The sequence below is a fragment of the Cuculus canorus genome, chromosome 2, assembly GCF_017976375.1.
Source record: "Cuculus canorus isolate bCucCan1 chromosome 2, bCucCan1.pri, whole genome shotgun sequence".
In the NCBI taxonomy this organism is placed as follows: Eukaryota; Metazoa; Chordata; class Aves; order Cuculiformes; family Cuculidae; genus Cuculus; species Cuculus canorus.
In genome coordinates, this window is record NC_071402.1 from 46,678,347 (window position 1) to 46,702,054 (window position 23,708).

The 23,708-nt window shown below is 36.8% G+C and overlaps 3 protein-coding genes across 5 annotated transcripts in view; 1 reads left to right on the forward strand and 2 right to left on the reverse strand.

The window, feature by feature from the left end:
- Nucleotides 1–6,587, forward strand: part of B4GALT6 (beta-1,4-galactosyltransferase 6) — a 33,332-nt gene extending 26,745 nt beyond the window's left edge. For all 3 annotated transcript variants that reach the window (XM_054059533.1, XM_009561687.2, XM_054059534.1), the window contains 2 exons: nucleotides 481–582; nucleotides 2,282–6,587. In XM_054059533.1, the coding sequence (XP_053915508.1) occupies nucleotides 481–582; nucleotides 2,282–2,429 (250 nt within the window). In that variant the 3' untranslated portion in view covers nucleotides 2,430–6,587. The remainder of the gene's footprint in view (nucleotides 1–480; nucleotides 583–2,281) is intronic.
- A 152-nt stretch (nucleotides 6,588–6,739) lies between these two features.
- Nucleotides 6,740–13,542, reverse strand: LOC104059960 (transthyretin). The gene is made up of 4 exons (XM_009561686.2): nucleotides 13,384–13,542; nucleotides 11,580–11,710; nucleotides 8,859–8,994; nucleotides 6,740–7,166 (listed from the first exon to the last, which is right to left on the reverse strand). Exons 1-4 carry the CDS (start codon nucleotides 13,450–13,452, stop codon nucleotides 7,059–7,061), a joined length of 444 nt encoding a protein of 147 aa, XP_009559981.1. The 5' UTR covers nucleotides 13,453–13,542; the 3' UTR covers nucleotides 6,740–7,058.
- A 1,850-nt stretch (nucleotides 13,543–15,392) lies between these two features.
- On the reverse strand, nucleotides 15,393–23,386 carry LOC104059959 (transthyretin). Its single transcript, XM_009561684.2, has 4 exons — nucleotides 23,231–23,386; nucleotides 22,324–22,463; nucleotides 17,716–17,851; nucleotides 15,393–15,673 (listed from the first exon to the last, which is right to left on the reverse strand). The coding sequence occupies exons 1-4, from the start codon at nucleotides 23,297–23,299 to the stop codon at nucleotides 15,566–15,568; spliced, it is 453 nt and encodes a 150-aa protein (XP_009559979.1). The 5' UTR covers nucleotides 23,300–23,386; the 3' UTR covers nucleotides 15,393–15,565.
- Between the last annotated feature and the right edge of the window lie 322 nt (nucleotides 23,387–23,708).

Sequence of the window (23,708 nt, forward strand, 5' to 3'; positions counted from 1 at the left end):
TTAGTTTACATCTCTCTTGCTGCTAGCTTTATGGAATATCATCACACAGTCTTGGAGAGTAAGCATGAGTTTAAGTATCTTTCATGTCTTAGGAGCAGCCTTTGAGAGAGGTTACTTTGGGACTACTCATAAATTGGACAGGGGTCAATGCTCACTGTACTAACTGCTTGCAGCAAACAAGTGTGAAATGTTCCAGTTGAAATAAAATGTCTATATGAGTTATATATAAAGAGATATATTTTAAAGGAAGAGGTTTATGTTTTTATCCTTTTTCCTTACTCTTTTTATAGGTTTATGCTGTCATGCTTAAAGAACAAAGCAGGAAATACTAACTATGATTTTTTTATTTCACACTGTATTGGATTTGCCAGCTTTTTTACTTGTTGGGTTTGGAGTGGTTTGTTTTTTTCACTTTTGCTACAACTTGTAATAACATCTTTTTAATGCTCTCCACGGAAATATTTATGTATTGTACTGCAGGGTTCACTATGCTGGGTACAATGTAACAAGACCAGAGGGAGATTTAGGGAAGTACAAATCCATTCCTCACCATCACAGAGGTGAAGTCCAGTTTTTAGGAAGGTAAGAAAAACACAGAACTGTTCAAATACCAGAGCTAAAGACGTAAAATTTTTTCTTACACACTTGCAAATCTTCAAACCATACAAATAAGCAGTCAGTGCTTATCAGCATTACTCCCTCTTTAGTGCTACGCTTTGTATTTTCTTAAACAGGTTATGTTTGCTGTTCAGATATTTCTTATTTAACCATGAGAGATACTGAGTTTGTGTGTCAGAGGATGTTATCGTTATACTCTTTGATGCAGAATGTTATTGTTCCTAATAGTTTGGACATTAGTGCTAGCAGGGCTCCATTAGTTGATCAGTTTGGATATTCTGCAAAAGGAAGCAGTACAGCTAGGGGAAATGACTCCTGCATGAAAACAGACTTTAAAACTCCTTAAAGGTTGGTTTCTCCCATCATTTTTCATTCTTTTCTGGTATACGGGCCTTCTCATTGTCTGCTGACGTTGACATGAACTTTTTCTTCCTGTATTCCTTTCTTTTGCTACAAAGATGCAAAATACTCTTAACTATAGATCCTGGCTGCCCTAGGTTAGAGTGGCAACCAGAGTGTAGCAGATAAGCTACACCTGAAAATTAGAATGTGAAAGGCAAAATAAAGATTTTCTGGTATATGTTTTCAGTTGATTAGAAGTACTGCTCAATTGTGTTATATATGGATGTCTTTTACTGGGAACATCTTTATTTTCTGCTCTATTCGTAATTTTTAAATAGACATGTAGATTAGGCCTGAGTAAACACGTGATATGAAACAAATATTTATGTTAATAATCTAGGGAAGAAGGAAGGGAGATTTTTTTTAATCACCTTAAATTTAGATGTTTGCAAATGCAGGAGTCTCAAGAATGAAGTGAAAATCAATTCGGACATCTAAATGTATAATGATGAACAGTGAATCATAGAGTGGTTTGGGTTGGAGGGACCTTAAAGGACTGTCTAGTTCTCGCCCCCTTGTCATGGGTAGGGACACCTTCCACTAGATCAGGTTGTCCAAAGCCTCATCCAGCCTGGCCTTGAACACCTCCAGGGATGGGGCATCCACGACTTCTGCGGACTGCCTGTTTCAGTGCCTCACCACCCTCACAGTAAATAATTTCTTCCTAATATCTAATCTAAATATACCCTCTTTCAGCTTAAAACCGTTACCCCTCATCCTATCACTGTGCTCCCTGCTAAAGAGTCCCTCTCCATCTTTCTTATAGGCCCCCTTTAAGTGCTGGAAGACTTCTATAGGGTCTCCCTCGAGGCTTCTCTTCTCTAGACTAAACAAGCCCAACTCCCTCAGCGTGTCCTCATATAGGAGATGCTTCAGCCCTCTGATCATCTAAAGGTTCCTAAATCTTATCTGATCTCCATAGTTGAGCTCTATAACAAAAGAACATCAAGAAATTGAATGCTCTTTAAAAATCAGCTTAGTTTGTAGCCATAAAAATTATGCATATTAAATGCCGACTTTGTTATTTAGTCTTAATGTTAACTTGTGTATGTGAACATAAAATCTAAGTATATTAAAAAAACAGTGGCTTGCTTGTAGAGCTTAGGTAGGTAATTTAATAAATTTAAAGGGCTGAGAGGTAGTGTCAGAATTTAAAGCATATTTCAAACTGAAATGACTGTTACAGTATTATCTCTTAATATCAATTGAATTGTTTCTTGCAAATCTTTCTCATATTTTCTTCTTCCAACTCCCTCTACAGATATAAACTTCTGAGATATTCCAGAGAACGTCAGTACATTGATGGGCTGAACAATTTAATATATACTCCTAAAATACTTGTCAGTAGATTGTATAAAAATATAACTGTTAATCTCATACCAGAACTTGCTCCTGTTAGAGACTATTGATGGAAGTGGAATGACAAGCTACCCTGCCAGTATAAACTTTTAACACTGGAAGCTACTAATAGACACTGTAAAACAAAACAAAACCAACAAACAGCAATTTAGAATTAGAGATTTTTGACCATTTGATGATACATATTTGGGGTGAGAAGTAAAGTGATTATATGTACCATGCATTTTGTTCTGAAAGAAAAGCCAGCAGCTACCACTTGGATGTTTACAGCATGAGACTACTGTTCAAGCCTTCATTCTTCATATTCTTTATTTTAACCACTCAACTAAACAAACTGCAGAAAACAGACTTGTAGCTTCTCTGGAAGTAAGGACAGAGGCTGCTTCTTCCAGGAATTTTTTATACTAAACTATCCCCCATTCCCTGACTTGTATTTAAAGGAATGCTTTTGTTTCTTTTTAAAATGTGTTTTGTAAATATGTGATGTAAATTCATGTGTGTACATTGCTTTTAAATTGCTCGGTACTTTATGCTTGAGTATGTATTTGAGTATGTTCTCATTTGAATTCTATAGGGATGTTTTTGTTAGCATGAAAGAGCAAGTGTAAAATATAAGTATGCTTAAAAAAAGGTTATACCTTATGTGAAATGAAGGAAATATTAATTGTTGGCCAGCTATGACTGTAAACTGTTATACTAGTTTTGAGCTCTAGGCCTCCTGCATATCTACATAGAAAAATCAATTTCGTATATGAACTGCTAGAGAGAGCTTTTGATTTTATTTATTGCCAGCAAAATTGTACGATACCCTGCCTTGCCATCTAAATCCTATTTATATGCATATTGCATGTGTACTATGGAGAATCTTGCAGTCGTTGCGTATTATGATCTACAGGAACTCTTTAACTGTTTCCAAGTGTGCCACTAGTGTCAATGTCAGGGATTTAAATGCCTAAAACAATGTGTCTGGGTGCATACAGTATTTTGGTATTGTTCTTTTTTTTAAAAAAAAAAATCCTAGTAAACAGCACTTTTATTCCTCCAAAACCAGAAGAGCCAAAAATGTGTCTTCGTTGGAAGAATATTAAAGTTAGATTTTTAGGAAAATAATAAAACATAGTTCTAATAGGTCTAATGCTTGCAGTGTGGGATTTTCAGGACCACTGTGTTGGTCAAACTGTTCTGCTGCTGATGACATAAGCAGAACTGAAAGGCCAATCCCAAGTGCTTTTTAAAATTCCACTAATAATATGTGAATCAATATAGCTATTTAGGGGCCTGTTCTGGTAGAGTGCTGAGTGCTTCTATGATGCACTAAGTATCCTCAAGTCGATGACTTTCAATGAGATTGAGGTTGCGCAGTCCCACTACGAATTGGTCCTATCTGTTTCTCTATTTTTGTGGCATTATGTGTATGAGTAACTAGCCTCTTTCCTTAGCTTATAAAAAACCCATATCTTCATATTTCCTGTTTGCTTGTAATGTTATGCTACCCAAAAGTATCCCACTGCTAAGTGTTATTATCTTTTCCTAATATTTTTTTATATCCCTCATTAGTACTAAGGAAAAGGACTGGATCAGTTATTTTCTATGTTAATACAAAGATGCTGAGAGAGATCTACAAAACTGTTTTGTTTGTCACAGTTACTCAGCTCTTTTGGAACCAAAGACTTGACTTCTGCTCCCATGAAGAATGGAAAGCAGTGTATAATTAAGGATTGTTTATTCACAGTGTTCTGTAAGAGTGTTGACAAATAATACTAACTTTAACTCATTACTATGTTTCCTGATTGCTACCACAGATGGTGTGGTGCTTTGTGTATTTGAGTTTGTTTGTCATGTACACCTTTTACATCCCAACAACAAATTTTTGCCCTTAGCCATTCTTCAGGAAAGTTGTGAGCTTAGTTGCAGGCATACCAAATGTTTAATAGAAATATAATTATTTAATTTAAGTAGTTGAGAACAGTTGTAAGGGATATTTTAAACTATATTGGAATTACCTTAAAATCTACCAGTTAATCTAATATGGTTTAGGAATGATGTGATGCAGTGAAAATAACAAAAAAGTGAGTGTAGATTGAACAAAACATCCTTCAAAAAAAAAGGTGGTTTGATCACCTCCCGAAATATTTTTCTATAACTGAGTGTATAGAATATTCTGAAGCATATGGATAAATGGGAGATAATTAATACACTGTATGGACAATTATTTCCCCAAAATAAAATTAGTCTTATTTCGTAACAGACTAATGCAGTTCTTCAAGAACAGTTGAATAAATTTTTAAATATAATATAATTTTGAAGTGATTTCTGGTTTTCAGTACAGTTTCACATACACTTTAACACCTACGATTATGAAACATCCTTTGGTACTGTAGGTCTCTACTGTTTTCTGAAGTGTGCTTTTGTGCCCATTTGTTAGACATTCTGTAAAATTAATGTGCAGTTTAACAAAAAAAGTAATGCGTATATATGTATACATACATATATACATACAATATTACACATATGCTGTGGCTGAACTAATATAACTTTACAGCTCTAAGTCATCAGTCATATATGGTCTTAGAAAAATGTGATTTAAACCATTATGTGAATGGAATATGATATATAGCCGAGTTCTTTAAAAGTTTAGTTTGGTGCCTCAAAGTGATGATGTTAAATTACAAATTGTTAACCGACACTCTTCTCTAAATACCTTTTATCACTTTGGTGGGAAGTTCTAAAGGTTGCCACCTTAAATTACATCAAAATAGCGTTCGTATACTACCTGCTTGAACTCAGTACTATTCTATAGTGAATTTTAACATAGACAGTGCCTTCAAACAAAATAAATGTGATGCAGAACTAAGAGTTGAGCACATTCCTTTTGATATTTTCATGATTCTTGTAAAATGTAGAGAGAAGCCACTCACACTGGCCTTTGAATAGCTGACAGAGTAACATGAAGGGCAGCTTCTCTTCAAGGAGTGAACATGGAGGGAGAAGAAAGAGGAAGGGGAAGGAGGGAGGACAAGATTCTGAAGGTCTTGCAAATTAACAAGTAAAAACATATAAATATTAACAATGAAATCTGGTTGATGTGCTGAGATGCTCTTAAGCCCATTGGTTGTATTTCAAATTTAAGTAGGAGAATATAAAGTGTAAAGTCCATATTGCAGTAGACTATATATTGAAAAACTAGTGAAAAATGTCCTTTTTCTTGGATCTTGCCAGTATATTTTTCTATTATTTTGTTTACTAAGGACTATGTTGTAGTGCGTTAGGAATGAGCCAGTTATTTAAAAATATTAAAAGGATCCATTGCGTATCAGCAAGAGAAAGTGTACTTAAGATGATTTTATTTGTAGAAGTGTGCAAGGTAGGCTTAATGAAAAATGCACTGAAACAAATGCTGGGAATTTCCTGTGTACTATCATGGTTTTGGTTTTTGTTGTTCATGAAAATGTTTGTACTTTTTTATCATTGTCTTTTATGAAATATAACATACTAAAAATTGTGTTGGTTTGTTTATTGTGAGGTTCTGTGGAGAGTATATCTTGTGTTTATGGACGAAGTGCTCGTGTTTCTGGTGCTTAGTTCCTTGAAGTAACAACAAAAAGAAAGGACACCTGGCCAACAAGCACATTACTTTAGGCTGTGATTGGATCAAGCCTTAGGCTAACAAATTGTTTTCCCTTTGTTGGTATTTGTATGCTTTCAGCTTTTGGTTTTATTAAATGACTCAACATTTTTATTTACTTCTTCAAAATAGGGTTGCTATTCTTCTAATGGTGCTTCTCTGTACTTATCTCTGGTTAGGAGTAATCTTCCTTATATATGGATTACAAGAATGGGAAATAGAAGATATATTGCTGAACCCTTCTGGCATTAAACAGGGAGCTGGTTTTCTCAGGAATCATCAGTTCTTAATCTTGCAACAATTACAGAAGTGTCCAGTTAGAGGTATATGAGTAATTTTGGGGATTACTTCAACTGGGGTCAATGGTACTTGCATAATTTTATGAAGATACACAAATAAACTTTGCGGCATGGGATACGGACTCTCCTTAAAAATGTCACCAGTTATAATATATTGGAAAGCAGGAAAGAAGGCATTCTAAGTGTGTATAGCATCCCTAGCATCATTAAATGCTCTTCTACTTTGCTGTCACTTTTAAGCTGCTTTTGCTTCTGTATCTTAAAACAGAATTGGGAGGTGAGTTTATTTGAATATAGTGTGGGGTCCTGTGTGGTACTCCCGTGTGACTTCATCTATTGTGGCTTCAGTAATAAGGTGTATGGTAGGTGGTGGATTGCACATCTTTCGGATGTGTTCTGTTTGCTTCTTTTGCAAGAAGGAATGTAGTTTATTAACTTCATGGAAAACTTTGGTTTGTTCTCAGGATCCCATTAGTGGACTTTCAATGTATTTTTCTAAGCTTAATGTATTTTTTCAACCCTAAACTTTTATTTGGAAGAGCAATACTTAGAAAATACAGAAATACAGGATACTTTTATTCAGAAAAGTGTTTGAAAACAAAGTCAATGCATGTTCTGTTTAAAGTTAACAATGCAAATACACTAATTGACTGTTACTGTTAGTGATTTATGAAATCTAAAGCTGTAGATGCAGTCAGAAACTAGTTCTTATTTATGGAAGTTTTAATTTACACATGAACTTCTCATGTCTGCCTCTATTCCACTGGCTCACTAACTACTGCTGTTGTTGCATATGAAAAGGGACTGAGGATAAAAGCAATGGAGTAATGTCGATAACCAGCATCATTAGCTGTGAACACCACCTGGAAAAAGAAAAAAACAAGACAAATGAGCAGCGATCTCTAGATATGATCCTAGACAGAACCATTGTGATCATTTTATCTAACCTGCCATGAAACTTTGGAAATATTTTCTCTCCTGGTGATTTGGTTAGTGTGATCTGTAACTGCCTGCAATGCAGTTTTTTTAACTGCTTCAATCCTCTGTTAAAAGCACACGTGCCACTTGGCCAAAATTTTAACTAATATATTTATTGTCCAAATCAGGATTTCCTTGTTGGTACTTCTAAATGGCAACAAGAATTCTTTTTGTCATTGAAGATCTGGGTTGAACCCCACTGATTGTGTTTATTTTTTTTTTTTATTTTAAAAGCATCATTTCATTTTGCTGTTTTTATGAACTACTGAACTTGAAAAACAGAATTAAGCATAGCATCACTGTAACTAACATCAGGCTAAAATACGAAGCAATTAGTTTCTTTACTTCTACTTACATATTTAGTAGATAGAGAAGCACTGCATTAGTCTTTTGGCCACAACGTGTTAATAAGCTAATGTAGAACAGCCCTTTTAATACCTCCCCTATCAGCTCATGTCTTCCCTTTCGGTTTCTCCCTCTACACAGTAGATTATTTTGTATTGTGAGACAATGGGTATCAACTTTTAAAACAGACAGTTTAATAACATTCTGTTGCACATAGCTTGTGCTCCTTTCAACGTTAATAAAAAAGATGCATATGAAACAGCTAGTGAACTGAGGTAAACATGATCCATGCTGAGGCTTATTTTTAAGAAAGGAGACTCTTTCACCCTGATTAAATTAATCTCTAGTTTGGAATATAGACTTAAACATTATTTTGATGTATAATAAATTTACTTGCACACTTTAATCTTAACTCTTCTATTTCAGTTATCACAGACTATGCAGCATTAACCTTCGTTATTGTCTAAAATAAGAATGTACTCACTCTTCCAGTTCAGGGCAGCAGAAACAAAATTTAACCCAGGTGTTTGCCACCTTTTCTCTAAGGAGATAAGGAATTGCTGTGCAGCAGTTGCAAACTGTACAGCTGGTGGTGCTCATTGATGGGTCACAGTCCAGCAAACAACTAATACAGGAATGCTACCAAAAGGTCATATGAAAGGGCTGTTGCTGTGGAAGGGAAGGGGACAGCTCTCAAGGAGTCCCAAACCCTGAAGATAGCCTCAATCAATGGCTGGTCTGGACCACCTTCATCTAACCAGTTTATCTGTCCCATGCAAGCTAAGGAGGCCTGTTGCACTTTTTTCTGAGGATCCAAGGATTCAGAAGACAGTTCATACTTCTGTTATCTTTAAAAACTAAATTATAAACTCTGTCTGCAGCCATACAAATTCGGGATCCAAAAGACAGAAAAATCTTTTTCCCAGTAAACTTGGAGTAGTCCACCTGTAGTTCTCTAGTTCTCCCTCGGATGTCTAGAAATAGTCATAGAAAGAATCATGGGCTTAAGGAGAGGTAGAAGGATGGAAAATGTCTCTGTAAGGAATGCATCTAAGAGTTTATTGAGAGTAGGTTCTCTTATGAGTATGTTGTTACAATGCATTGAGACTGTGGATTTTAACTGTTTATGAGAAAATATTTTAAAGTGAAAAGGAAGTTCAACACATGCAGTTACCTTTTGAAGCCTAGACATGTAAAGTATCCTTTGCAACCAAGAGAAAATGAATACTCACATCAGCATGGTGATGGAAGGGATTCAAGCCCAGTTTCTTCCAGTAAGTGGCTGTGTCAAGCTCAATCTTGTATATCCCTGTTGCAAATTGCTCTTTAGTTGTGAGCTCATGAAGCTCTCCGTTGTCATTGGTTTGCCTGTGTGATGGCAGAAGAATTTTTTATTTTGTGGTTAAAAGCCCAAGAAAAATGCAGTTCTTAGCAACTGAACTTGAGTGGTGTTGTGTAGCTTAAGTAATAGGATGAATACTTCTATTGATCTGGAATGGATTATGTCCATCTGTATTAGGGATCCTTCAGTGCTTGTCTTGGCATTTGCTACTTCCACAATTGCCACTGCAGGTGGCTCCCTGCCATGTCTCTACTTTGCATGGTTTGGGAATGAGCCAAAAGCAGGTGTTATTGTTCATAGACTCTTGGCAGAATCTTGAAGTTAATTAAATGAACCCACTCAGAAGGGAAATTTCACTACTGCTGTAAGCAGCGTGGAAACCACTGATGCACTTACTGTGCAAGTAAATAGGGTCAACTCTCTTGATTTTTCCGTAGTTTTCTCTCTTACTTGAATGTATCGAGTTGTTTTATCGGTATGATTTTTTTTTTTTTTTGCAATTGACTATTTGAAATTTGAGATCTGCTATTTGAAATGGCTGTGGGTCAGACAACAGCATAGCCTTACAGAATTCTCTTTTGTCTGTATTGATCAGTTGATTTTCCATTCTCAACAAACAGATAGGTTTGTTTGATTTGAGGATGCTATCAGTGCTATCCAAGGCCGTAATACTGGCTTGAAAACATATGCCTTTGAACTACTAAGTTAGGACTCTAGAACCAATATTGAATGCTATCTCCCAAACATGGCTCTTAGTTGAAACGTACTTCTGTGTAGTAAGTTGTATAATACTAGGGGTTTGATTGGGTAGGTTATCTGCAAATAACAGCATTGCTAGTGCCTGATTTTAGCTGTTACAAACCACCGTTTTGTACTCCAAGTGCCCAATCTGCTTCCAAATATATTTCATTCAAATTGCATGCAGAGAAAAATAAAGAATTCAACATTTTTTATGTCATTGTCCTGTGCATTACTTAGGATTTCTGCTTTAATACAGCCTTTGACTATTACGTCATAGAATGTCGTTTTTATCTTACAAGATGCTCTGTAGTTGTCAATTTTTCTAATCTGTTCAAATGTCTCTATTTTTTCTTTGTCCTAGATTGATCATTATTAGGTAACTGTTCATTTATCTAATTAACTTTCTTAGCTAAAACCAAACGTGTCTTTATCTAGGAACAGTTATTTCAGAATCTCTTGCTAACATTCAGTTATTTACAAATTAACAAGGCTGGAGAGGTTGTTTCAGTATTATGACAACTTTTGCATACCTCATCTTAAAGTTACTGCATTCTTTGTTTCAAATGTTAAGTATGTATTAAAGGCTTCAGTCAACATCCAGCTGTTCAGCTGAATTTCTTTATATAAAGACCCTCTAAGCTCAGATTTGAAGATAAGTAGACTAAACACCCTTTTAATGGAAATTATCACACATTTCCAGTAACAGAATGTGTGAAGCTATCTTCTGACTTGAAGGGTGAGAGGCTACTTAAGTAGGACAACATGAGTAGATTGTTCTTTCCCACCTTGTACAAATACGTGTGGCCTTAGCTGTAGCTATATTTTTCAAGGACACAAATGAGGGTACTGCCAGCCCACTACTCTAGAACACCAAAGAATGACTTACGTACCATTTCTTGTGGGCTTTCTACAAATGCATCTGAGTCTGGGATCTCACTATTGAAATTCCTGCATTATGTCTTCTTTAACCCTTCTGAGCCCTATCTCACTTTTTAGGTACGGACTGTTAACAGAAGGGTCTTGGGTGAGACTTTGCGACTATTTAGAGGAGGTAAGTGTGGAAGGAGGATGTTGCTTGTTGAAGGTTCATTCTGTGTAACGCCTAATATTTTTCTGTTTCATTATAGATAATTAGGTAAAAATTGTCTTTTGAGTTTCTGAAGTGTTAATATATACTAAAATTGATGGCAATTTTGAGAAGAGTCATCAACAGTTGAAATTCTATACTTAGATTTTTTCCTAAAAGACATGGCAATGTTTAAATATCTAGGAGATTCTTATTTTAGATGTAATTACTTCCCTGTGAGGGAGGAGGTGAGAAAGATTTATCCCCAGATTTTCTCCTCTCCAACATTTCCTTTTTTCTTGAAGCAAAGAAGGCTATCAAATATGGTGTGTTCCAAACGGTTCCCTGTTTTCTTTTTAAAGCTGTGGTGTTGTATGAAATGGAAATCCATTTGGAAAGAAGGAAAATAGACAATAAAAGTAGAATTCTCAACCAGACTCTTGGTTTCAAACACTAAAATATTCCGCCTGATTCTTTTGGTAACAATGAGCTAACAATTGCTGAGTACAAGGAAGTAATATAATCTTTTGTAATGAGATTGAAGAGAAGTGGTGATTGAATTAAAGGGTAGTTTAAAATACTTTCTTGTGCTCACAATAATTATAAAGCATTATAAAACCATTTTGGTAGTTGAAAATGTAGTACAGTTAAAAGACAATCTGCAGCAAATCAATATTAAGTTATCTTTGCTGTAAGTAAAAGTAGACTTCTTATGTTAGAGAATGTGAAATTTTTTATTTTCAACTATTTGGCCTCTTCCCATTTCCTTTCCCTTCTTTCACTCATTATTTTGGTATGACTTACTTTGAATTTAACAGTTCCCAAGATCCATCTGCAGCTTCTTTATATAACTTAACTGGAACAGTTGGAGCTGGACTTCCTCGGACTGAATCCAGAATTTTTATAACAAGAGGATGCTTGGAGTCAGCAGAGCCCTTCAGATAGGAAAAGAGAATTTTTATGTTTTAACAGAGGGAAGTGGTGGTGTGTTATGAAGCCGTAAGGAATATTATTCCTTAGATCTGCAGAATATACCATATTTTCCTCAAAAAGATCACTGTGTACTGCAGAAATGTAGCCTGAGTCTTTCTAGTGGCTGGATAGAGGGGATTAGGGAAGAAGATGTCAGGATTTGTCAGGCGGAGTGTAGCAATGTACACTGAGGAAGCACTGTGGCTGTGAGTGAGAATACATTTCTGTTTTCTCTTCGGCGTGGCTTACCTACATATCACCCCCAGCATGAAGTGGTAACTAAATTGTGACCTCAGTAGGAAATAATTAAATCATCAAAAGTAGTTGAAATATGGCAACCGTTTCTCTGTATTTTGGAGTGGCAATATGAGCATGGCTTTCTGGATTTGGGAGCCTCTGATGTCTTGTTGATGTAGAGTTAATGTCAGCCCCTAGTAGCTGGGCAGAGATAAAGGAGGAAAACCTTCTGTCAAAGATGGGATGGCTGTAGTTTCGCTCCCAACGTCTTTATCACAATCAATGGTAAAGCCATGATTTTTTTACCCATTCAAAGGTAGAGTTGAATAAGGACTTTGACCTTCCGTTACCTAATTCTGTAGATGAAAGGGGGGGAAATATAGCTTTATGGAAGCTGTGATCTCAAAATAAGAACTATTGATCTCCATTTAATCATAGGAAAATTAACCACGATGTAGATGGCTAAAACTATGAGTCCTCTCTTACATCGTCTTAGCATCTCATTGACCAGGAACCCTGCCCCATATTGAACCAATGTATCAGCATGTATCTATACTGCCTGTATGCCCTGACTCCTCGGACTCCCCTTCTGGAATGCAGAGGCTCCTCGCTAGTGTCTCTTCTGAGGCACTGGCAAAGCAGAGGCTCTGGTACCACCACCTGTTTTCCCAGGACTTTTATGCCCTGGGATCTCAATGCAAGTCTGCTGCCTCTCAAAGGTTGGTCAGATATTCATCTTCCCAAAGATCTGAGCTTAAGAGGAAGAACAGTAGGAGGGGAAAGACAAATCTGTTCTAGTAGAATTTCAGGCTGAAGCATCTGTGTCTCTGGACTGCTTTGCTGGAATAAACGAGCCCTCTGGCAGTGGGATCCTGGCCTTGGTTCTGGTCTTTGCCTGCATCCACGAGTGTTGAGATCACTTCTTGCTCGCGTGGGCTAGAAGCTGTAGTGGGTAGAGCAGTAAAGCAGACAACTAGAGAAAGCATTTCTTTAGCATGGATCTCACCATAGGAAATGGAATCCCTCATGACAGGAGCTTGTTCATTGTGTTATAAGGTCTATTACTTACTTTTAAACAGGCTCGAGGCTTTTGTGTAGTGAATACATTTTTTTTCCTTTCTTGTCTTACATGGTTTTCCACATAGTAGCTGAGTCTAAGGAGAAGTGCTGCTTCTCTAACAATAAAGCCCTCTCACTAATTACTAGAGAAGGAGAAAGAAGGACCAGAAAAAGTTTGATAGGAGAGAATTATAGTCAATACAATCCATAAAATCAAAATAATTGTAGTAAAATGAAATAGTCTATTTTTCACTTGCTCTAATTAAAATATTTAAAAAAAAAAAAATTAAAAAAGCTGAGAGTATGTCAGTATGAAGAACCTAAATCCTGAGACACTTACCGGTGGTGCAGCTTCAGAGAAAAATACCAGACCAGCTAAGGAAACAAGAAATACAGAGTGAAAAGCCATTTTGCCTACCACTATGAAGTCTCAGTGTAAGCAAGTTAAAACTGGTGGGATCTCTGATTTTTATATCAAGGCCTCTAAACTGAGGCTACTTATCAGAAAACCCATATGACTTTCAACATGCTGATTCATACTATTTACTTAGTAAACAGTGAGAAAATAAGTAACCCTTACAAACATGAACCTTGTCTGTAAAAAAAAGTCTCTTCTATGATTTCCTATGTGAATATTGCCCAGCTCAATTGTAGTGATCTTGGAAATGTGGAATAGTGCTGTATAGTTCTCATATAGTTAAGAGAAATACAGATTTCTTGTCAGCTTGGCAATTTCAGTTTCAGTGAGAATTTCTCTGTTGGTTGTGGCTTGGCATAATTGACTCACCCATGTTTACCTTTTAAGAGATTTTTCTCTGTGGTGGCCTTCTCCCCACCTCAGAGGAAAGCTAAGTAGATAATGCGTTGGCTATTTAGTTATCTTATGCATGGTAGCCAGATACCTACATACACATTTTCTGAAGAGCAGTTAAACAGTGTTTTAAGTCCTACCGCTTTATTTGTCCTTTAGATTCGGTACAAGTTCAGGACAACTACAAGTCAGCACCCACCAGAAGCAACTGCTTCATTTTAGGGAAATGTTACTTGGAATTCAACTTTGTCGTTCTGATCTTTGGTTGGACACACGTATGTACACTCTTACTAAGCTTATCCTGTCATTGGATGGCTGACTAAATACAGAGTAGTTTTTTGGTTTGATTTTTTTTTAATGACTACGCCTCTATGAACATATTTATGTCCTATTTGGAAGGCTCACTGCAAATAAAAACTACTGGTTTTCAAGATCCAGGAATGGCAGAACCCTATGAAATCTTTATTAAGATGCGTGCTGTTTTGAAGGTATTTGCACCACTTAGGAGAGTTGTGCAACTATGGTCCTGTCCAGAGATAAGGGGGAAAAGTAACCAAATAGTGAAACATTAAAGTCAAACTTTTGTAACTTGTGAATTCACTTGGTATACAGTGGTCCCAGCAGGCTCTGGGTGTAGGGATAAACTCCAAGGTCGGTGGCAGATGAGTGCTGATCTTTTCTGAATGGCATGATTTTAGTTACTGTCTCTGCAGTTTCTGTAATCCCATTAAAAAACAATTCCTGTACCTCAGGATAATTTAAATACAATAGGCCATCATACAGAAATTACTGCTAAAGCCCTCTGAAGTCTTTGGTCAGTTTATCAACAACATAATTTGAATCACAATCACTCTACAGATTATCTATTCCGGTCTCTAAAAATATGAAAATATTAAGATGATGCTTCTATTTTAGGGCTTTTTTAAAATTGTGGTTCGAGATTTGAGTTATTAGAGATTTAATTGAAATGCGCCTGAATATGGTACCCAGCTGGATTAAAAAGTTGTTAAAAATGGTACTAATTGAGATTACTTCAGAACTTCCTAGACTGATTGAGCATCAAACTTTCCTCTTGAAAAGTTGAGGTTTACCTGAAGTTCTAAGTAAAGACACACAATTTTTAACTCTTTCAGCGATAGATAGATAGATAGATAGATAGATAGATAGATAGATAGATAGAAAGAATGAAGATACCTCAACACTTTTTCTGCATTGTTTGTTCTGCTGTTAGGTATTCAGAACTTCTCCTGTTTACCCTGTGACCTAGTCGATAGTGGGACTGTCTCTTCTGTGTGTAAATTATGAGTAGCATGGAGGATTTTCTTGTTTGAGGTACACGTTTGATCAAATTTTTTAAGGTAGCACAATTCTCTAACTTTCTTATTTTGAGACAATGTATTTATTTGTTAAGGTAGTGGAGGAAGATAATAGAAACAAATCAAGTGCCATGTTATGCTTGTTTTCCAGATGTCTTTTGCACTTGAACACAAATCATGACACCTTAGAATACAATAAAACTTCAGCAATAAAATTGGAACTGTTTTAAAGAAGTAGCATTTTATTGACTTGTCTGAAACTTGGCAGGTTACAAAATGGAAAAAAAAAAACTAATGTAGCAAAAAGTTATGCATTAGCAGTAGGAAAAACCTTCCTCCTAAAAGCCTATGATAGTTCTAGTGGAAGAGAGTGTTTGTGGAAGGGCAGTACATGTTTATTCTTGGGGATCACTGACAACAGCAGTAGTTGAATAAGAGAAAGGACTGAGGAGAGCAGCAATGGTATAGTGGCGGTGACCGGAATCATTAGCAGTGAACACCACCTGGAAAAGAGAAAACTTGTGATCACGATGAACAACATACATTCAAAACTACCTTATTAAGAATTAGGAAGCACGTTCCATTTCCTCTGCAGAATACTTTGCCAATTCTGTCCGGCCAATGATTTTACTCTCCTGAAGGGTAATGCTCCCTGCTACTTTGTGATGCTTGCTGAAGACTGAGAAATTTGTGAGATTTGGACCAAGGTTCATAAAGAAGCTGTGGTGAAGCTGGGTGCAGATAGCTATGTCCGAGTCAGGCACAGCAATTGGTGATGCGGAATGGTAGGATAAGGCGGATGTGTCTTATATAACCAATAAGATGGAGAGGTGAAAGCCCATCTAGTGAACTTAAATGCAACCAAGCTAGGTAGGCAGTTGGAGTTGCTTTCTGTACTTCAGTGTCCTGCTTCTGTTTTTAACACGGCCTATAATAGGTCAGCTCTTGCACTAAGGGCTGAGTGGCTATACTTGCCAGAACAAGGAAAGATCTGTATCCTAATATAATTAAAAATGAATGCCCTCCAAATCAACCTGGAAATTGGGACACCCAGTTCCTAGGGAAGTGTTGTCGCCTGGGTTAAGCTCCCACTTTCTTTGGCTCTCTTTAGTCCAACATTTGATCTATTTTCTGAACTATGACATACTTTCTATAAGAGGACTAGAGAGTTCCCTCTTACCTCCTGGTCCTGCCAAAGCCTGAGCTGCTGAGACATGAGAATGGTAGGCTTCAGCTACCTTGTACATAAACAGTCACTGAACTCTGCCGGCTTCCCAAGCTAATTTGTTGACATGCAGGCTGTTATGTCAAAGGAAAGCTTCTTCAACAGCCTAGCTGGAACAGTCTCTACAGATGCTGTTAAGCATCTTTTGAGGTGAAGCCCTTCCATAGGCCTCAGCAACTTTCAGACATTCCAGTCATTTGGGAGTAGTTTTAAGGACTGTTTATTTGACCTAAGTGACCCAAGCTGCACCTCAGGCTTTTATGGACTTGATCCTCAGTCATTTGTTCTAGTCTTTCACAGAGTTTCATAAACACGTGATTTAAAATGTTCTACAACACAAGCTGTAGCTGTTCCAGACTACTTAATTTGGGGAAACTTAAATTTAATGGCAGATTAAGCCTAAAGAATTTAAATTTGGAAGTGTTAAGCAAATGTAACAGAATAGAGAACACAATAAATCTGTGTAGGGCTGAAATCAAAGGGAGGCATGAGATGTGATTATATTGCTGGCCTGTTTATGAAATTTGAGTATTGATGAAACAGACAACTTTTGCTTTCCCACAATGGTTATTTTTATATATATTTTTATGCCTTTTTTTTCCTATTGCATATTTCAGTACAGAGGGGTTTGTGATTTTTTGTTTTTCTAAAAAAAGGCACATTAGAAAGAATTGTTTAAGGTCTTACTAGTATTCGGGGATTTTCAGGTGACTGATAAGGGGGAAATAACTCTAATTAAAGAATAGCTTACTTCCTAAAAAATTAAGGTTTCCAAATCTCTGTAGTCGTAGAATCATAGAATCATTAAGGTTTGAAAAGACCTCTAAGTTCAGCTGTCAGCCCAACACCACCATGCCACCGTGTCCCCATGTGCCATGTCTACATGGTTTTTTAACACCTCCAGGGAAGGTGACTCTACTGTTTTGCTGGTCAGTTTGATCCAGTGTTTGACAACTCTTTCAGTAAAGAAGCTTTTTCTAATATTGAGTACTTCTTCAGCATCAATAAAAGCGCTCTTTTTTTTTCTTTGTTTTTTTTTTTAAATACGTGTTTTGAATAGTGTAGCTATTTTTGAACAAAGGTCTCTACTGGTCTGAATGAATGAATGGGCACAGCTCCATTCTGAAAAAGCTATAACGGTATTTTCAGGGAAGGCGGCTACTTCCTTTGGCTTAGCTGATTACATACTACCTCTGGTCACCCAGTGTTATGTGGTAGTGAATGATTTCACCAAATGTTGCTGTTCCATCAGTATTTGTTCTTTCCAGCTATAGCCACTACACAGTATATAGGTTATTAAGTATACTTGCCAATACTTACATCAGCATATTCATGGAATGGAGAAAGGCCAAGTCCTTTCCAGTAAGAGCTGGTGTCAAACTCAACCCTGTATTTTCCTTCTACAAACTGTTCTTCTGTTGTGAGCTCATGGATCTCCCCGTACTCTGTGGTTTTCCTGTGATGGTAAAATATCTACATAAATACTTTATACTGCCACTTAGATGCTAAACAGAAATGGTTAATGTGAAATACTAAATAGCAGAGGTGCTGCCCACCCAAATTCTACATTGATTGGTTTATAATAGTCTGAAATAATTCCCTTCTCCTAGGTGGTGTATGTTTCCATATTGCAAAGCCTGTCCTTGCTCCCAACTTGTCCATATTCATCACAAATGAAAGCTGGCTGAAATTTTTGGTCATTTCTTTTGCTAAGGCAGGGGCTATAGTTAAGACCCCTCTTTTAATAGCATATTTAACTTGTACCAAGCGCCTCCTGGAACCACATGTTGGTGGCTTAGGAAAAGGTTTGTCATGATGAAAGGCAAGATGCCAAATCTCAAAATATAATTAAAGAGAAAAGAGAGATTTTAGTGGGAAATTATTTGGTCTCTAGTCAATAGCACTGAGCCTATAGGTTTTACCCCTGTACACTGATGTGATTTTATGTGACCTTGAGTGGTAGTATCTTGGAAAAGCAGTTTAGTGCCACAAGATTTTATTAATTTGAATTACAATGCTTTGGTCAAAGAGCAGGGGCTTCTTCCACTGGGTGTCATGTACATGAGTAATAGGAATTCCCAGCTCAGGTGGATTATGTGCTCAGCTCGTAACAAAAAACTGTGGATGAATGAAGTCCAGAAGCGAGAAGGAAATACAGCTGACATTGCACCCTATTTGCCTGAAAAGGAGCAAGTTTTGTGTGATGGCTGTTTAACTATATATTTAATCTCTTTTCCCTGCTTTTATTTTCTTTCTGATTTTTTTACCAGTTATTTTTTTTTTCTGCTGAAATTATTTATTTGATATTTATAGCACTTCATCACCACATAATGTAGTTGAAGGAAAAACGAAGAGAGAACTTTCCTGTCTTATGGCAAGTCTGTCTAGGCAAAACCCAGAAAAGCCTGAGGATGAAGAGAGGGAGGGGGAAAAGCAGTGATACACTGCTTATCAGAGTCAGAATCAATTGTGCTGTTGCCTCCACTTTCATCATATTTGTCATCTTTGGTTAGTGGTGACAAATGAAAAAAAGTCTGTTATGACAGAGCTTTTGCTGAAATTAAGAAGTAACAGGATTGAAAATCCCATGATAATTTTGTTTTTTTCTTATACTTCAAGATTAGCACTTTGAAGACCAAAGAGATTAGCCAAAAATCTCACTGGTTCAGTACAAGTGAAATCAGCTGTATCCAGGTTAGAACAAACCTGCAAAAAATGTGAGCCCTCTTTGAAACATGGCTCACAGGCAATTTGTGAACTGTACACATCTGTTTTCTTTTGGTTTAATTAATGCTTCGTTACTTAACCTATATTGCCTTAATAAAAGGCATTAAGTGAAAGCAGGAAGGATTCATTGACAAGTGTCCCTGAAACCATGAAACAATTGCTGAGATCCTGCAGAAATGTTCAGAATGCAAGTAAGCAATTCACATCTGCTTACAAGTTTGATAGTGTAGACACAAAACAATTGAAAGGGAAAAAGGTATCTGCCTCAAAATCTTTATTCAGATAAACATGTAAATTTTAGTTTGAGAAGGTGTGTATGCAGCTTGAGCGGTGCTTTCCCTAATGGATGCTGACCCGGAGCTGCAGATGTTAGCTATCTAGAACAGCTGGGAAACTGGAAACAAGAGTTTACTTGAAGACTGAGCCACAACAAGGAGTTAATAGCACTTTCTTAATTTTAGTTATTAAGTGTTATTGATTTAGTTATTTAAGTTATTAAGACATTCAATGCAAGTGGTCTCATAAGCAAACCCGTCAGCATTACTGCTGCACTGGCAGCCAACAGGACAGTGTGTTCTTCAGAGTCTGCATGCGATTAGAACAAGGAGAGGATGCCCTGCATTTGGCCCTGGTAGCAAAATATTACAAGTGATTCTGTCTGAACAGTCCTTGTGTTTTGGTACGAGGGTAGGAATACATACAGTATAGTTACTTACTCTTAATCATATGTGGACTGCTAGCATCTGCTGTAAGATGGACAGTTAAGTTAAAAAAGCTGTGCTTTTCCAGCAAAAAACTTTACAAACCACTGGTTCAGTAACTACAGCTCCAGTCTGGACTGCAGTCCTGATTCTCTTTTTCACTGTCTGGACCTTAGTTGTATATTGTGATCAGATTATGCTGCCTGTGTAATGACATTTATGGATTCTTGGGACACATACTGCACAGAGGCAAACTCTGCTTTCAGATGCAGATTGCTGAGGAAGTGTCTCACAAATCTGAATTATTGTGTTGAAGGCTTTTAAAATAAAAGGAGAGTGGGGCCAACGACTTCAAATATGCTGCAGTCTTTTTTTTATTTATTTATTTTTGATTTACAACCTCGATCACATAAGAGCTATGTTTGGTAAATGCAACTCTTGAACTATATGATAAGACCTAGATTTCAAAAAACGTGAGGATTAAGGTGGTCAAAGCTAGCAATGGGAGGAGTTCATAAAGAACGCAAACCACAGGCTTCCTAGGTCTCTGTGCCCTAAAGCCTTCCTCAGAGTGCCTCTAAGCTCCATTTAACCTCTTCTTGCATATTTTTAGCTAGGCTAAATATGAAATGAGCCTCTTAATATCAGCTCTTGCTATGCTAACTTCCTCCCTGCTTTTAAATACTATTACTACAAATTCAGTAGTTGCTAGGTGCATTTACTGAAATGTGTTAGCAGAGTAGTAACACACAAATGAAAGAGCACATAAACAACTTTTATAGATATTTGTACAAAATAACTTTTCCCTGTGCATCTGACAGGTATGGTAATTTAAAAATATCATTAACTTGACAGGAGGAGTTACAGATTGTGTTCTTCATTGCATTCAGGTTTTCATCTTGTTTAACACAAAGAAACTCTTTTTTGCAAATGAAAAAAAATTGCAACCAATTGTGAAAAAACAGTTCAAACAAGGGTCACCAGCTAAAGTCAATGGTACTGCAGAAAGCATCTTTGGCTAAAATGCAAATCAAGGGAAAGGTCAAAATATTTACCTGCAATAGGAATGGTGGTTTAATGTTCCTCCACTATATTCCCCAGCAAAATGCTTCTCACTTGCCTAAAGTTAATCTTCTCAATTTATATTTAAGGAGTGATTTGATTTCCTCAGGGGTGTAGTGACCAAAAGTGTCAACAGGCTTTGGCTAAGAAGAACTGCGAGACTTGTCTCCTTGGGCTTGTTGAGAGCAGCATTGCAAACTGAACAGGAAAACACTGTTATGCCCTAAAAGTGAGGGCATTTAACACTGACATTCCATTCAACATATTCTCCTGTAAGTTCTATTTTACATTGCACTTTCAAGAGCACTTGATGAAACATTTGAAATAATCTAGGTTTCCTAATAAAGGCAGAAATGCTCACTAAGGACAAGATGTTATCCTTGTCTCCACTTCCTTTGAAAATAACGTTTGGGAGTGGGGATGTTTGTTTCTCTTTCAGTCTCCTAATCTTTCTTGTTCCTTTTCAGTGGAGAAAAGTACTTTTTGTTTTGAGTTTCACAAAAAGAAAAACTCTTCTAGTCTTCTTTTATTTAAAACAGGCTATGAAAATCATAATGATAAACAGTTGGATGATCTGGTGACCCCAGTCCCTGCTTGTGCTTGTCATTCTGTGCTTAAATATACTGCTGTTACTAGATATTTCTCTTGACTTTTTTAAAAATCTGATTCACTGAATTGTTGCAATGAAACTTAAATGGCTGAATGCCTCATCTATTTGAATTTTAGTAAACTATATTCCTATGTTACCTGTACTTTCCCATAGACTGAAGATAACAATATTATTGCCTGCCCCTCAGTGATATTCTGAGGTTGTTTTGTATTAAGCTCTCATTTTAGCCAAAGGAATGCAAATGTATAGAAATGACCACCAAAAAAATGCTGAGATTGTGCTTCAGTGTTGTGCTACGATGGGGATGGGACTCTTTTAACTCTTTCTGGTTAAGGAGATTCTTCCAACCAACACATTTGTTACACAGGAAGAGTAACGCACTTGTTATTTACATGTGTACAGACAAAGCTTACAGAGAAGATTTTGCATATACCCATTGCAAATAAAGGTCTATATCCATCGCATATGAAGACAGTAGGTTAGTCTGGATTACCTACAAAATTCTGGTGCATAGGCTTTATTTTTTTTCTTTTTTTTAGAAAGATAGTACTGAAGCTAGGGGAAAAAAAATAATTCTTAAACCCATTCCCTTACAAAGATAAGATGAACATCTCGACATATTTTTGCAATTAACATGTATTTCAGTCAGGGGTAAGTTCTACTTGAATCTCATGAATTTAGACCAGAATTCATGTGTTGCTAACGGCAATAGTGTGACACATGCTAGAAAACATATAGCATTTTTTGATCAGAGCTCCATTCCCTTTTGTTTCTCAGTCGTGTGTCTGAGACAGCTTGAAAATGGCTCCGTAGGACCACATAACTTACCCAGCAGCAAAGTCCTGCCAGCTTCCATCTGCAGCCTGCTTAAAGACTTTAACAGCTACATTAGCTGCGGGACTTCCTCTGACTGCATCCAGCACTTTCACCATGAGAGGGCATTTGGAATCAACAGAGCCATGGGAGACCTTGGAGAAAGCAGGAAAGGTTGTATAGGAGCTGTTCACCAGCCCTGCAAAAACCATCTTTCAAAGAAAAGATTCTTATTGCAGAATTAACACTGACTTTAAAGCAAGTTCTTTGCCAAATGGTATTCAAAGTTTGCAAACATCTGTTTATTAAAGCAGAGTATCTTCGAGGTTTATACTGATAACTTTATTAAGCACACACACAAATTGCTTGATAAATATTTAGAGTTTCATATGGCCCTGGGAAAATATTATAAAGTATACCTTTTTAATGAGATCATAAATAAGTTAACAGTTAATTTTCAGATATGCAGGCAGAGTATGTTAGTCTAGGTAGTTAACAAAGAAATGCCTATAACACCACTAGGGCTGAAAGAACATTTGTTTCTTAAGCTTCATTAAACTAGAAGAAATCCTTAGTTATACTTAAAAAATATTTTTTAGTCCTTTAGAGAAGCACTTGTTTGGTGAGGAAGGTAAAGCTTCCTTTACATTGCAGATACAGGATATGAGTCAACCTGACAGAAAAAGACAGAAATAAAAGGTCACACCTCCCAACCCTTTCATAAGATCCTAAAATATATGAGTAAATGGCAAAAATGAAATTTTAAGAATACTGAAGATGCTACTTAAAAAATGTAAGTAAGACAACACTTCAACAAAGCCTAATGGTTTTAGAATTTCATTCATGAGGAGGATAGTAGTCATTTAGAAAAATCTAGATTATCATTCTTGTAATGATTGCGTTTGAATAAAAAGAGACTCACCAGTGGTGCAGCTTCAGAGAAAAATACCAGTCCAGCTAAGAAAACAAAGAGCACAGAGTGAAAGGCCATTCTGCTTGCTGTTAGTGAGCCTTGGTGCCAGCAGCTAAGAGCTGAGGGGATTTGGGATTTTATACCCAATCCTACAACAAAACAGGCTGCTTATTGGGTGCCCATATGACTCCAAATCTGCTGATTCAGATTATTTGCTTAGTAAACAGTCCAATCCCAGAGTGACTCCATGAATAGCACCGCCATTGCAGTCAATGGAAAGACTGCAGGATCACTGAAGCGAAGAGAATAAGTAACGGATACAAACATGACCCTTGCCTGGGGAGATTAGACTCGTAGAAAGCACTCCACAGAATAATAATGTAAATGATCTTTGTTTGCCCAGAAGTCCAACCAATTCTAGATCTTCTTTACTTTGCCCTCAGGTTGTGCATGATAATGCTCCAATCCTTTCCCTGTGCCTGCCCCA

Coding starts and splice junctions, on each gene's coding strand:
- LOC104059960 (XM_009561686.2), bottom strand. CDS start 13,452: ATGGCTTTTCACTCTGTATTTCTTGTTTCCTTAGCTGGTCTGGTATTT. Junction 8,995..11,579: donor TGGGAACTGTTAAATTCAAA/GTAAGTCATACC, acceptor GCCATCACACAG/GCAAACCAATGACAACGGAG. Junction 7,167..8,858: donor CCTTCCATCACCATGCTGAT/GTGAGTATTCAT, acceptor TTCTTTTTCCAG/GTGGTGTTCACAGCTAATGA.
- LOC104059959 (XM_009561684.2), bottom strand. CDS start 23,299: ATGGCCTTTCACTCTGTGCTCTTTGTTTTCTTAGCTGGACTGGTATTT. Junction 22,464..23,230: donor TCTCTGAAGCTGCACCACTG/GTGAGTCTCTTT, acceptor GCTTTCTCCAAG/GTCTCCCATGGCTCTGTTGA. Junction 17,852..22,323: donor TGGCAGGACTTTGCTGCTGG/GTAAGTTATGTG, acceptor TTACCATCACAG/GAAAACCACAGAGTACGGGG.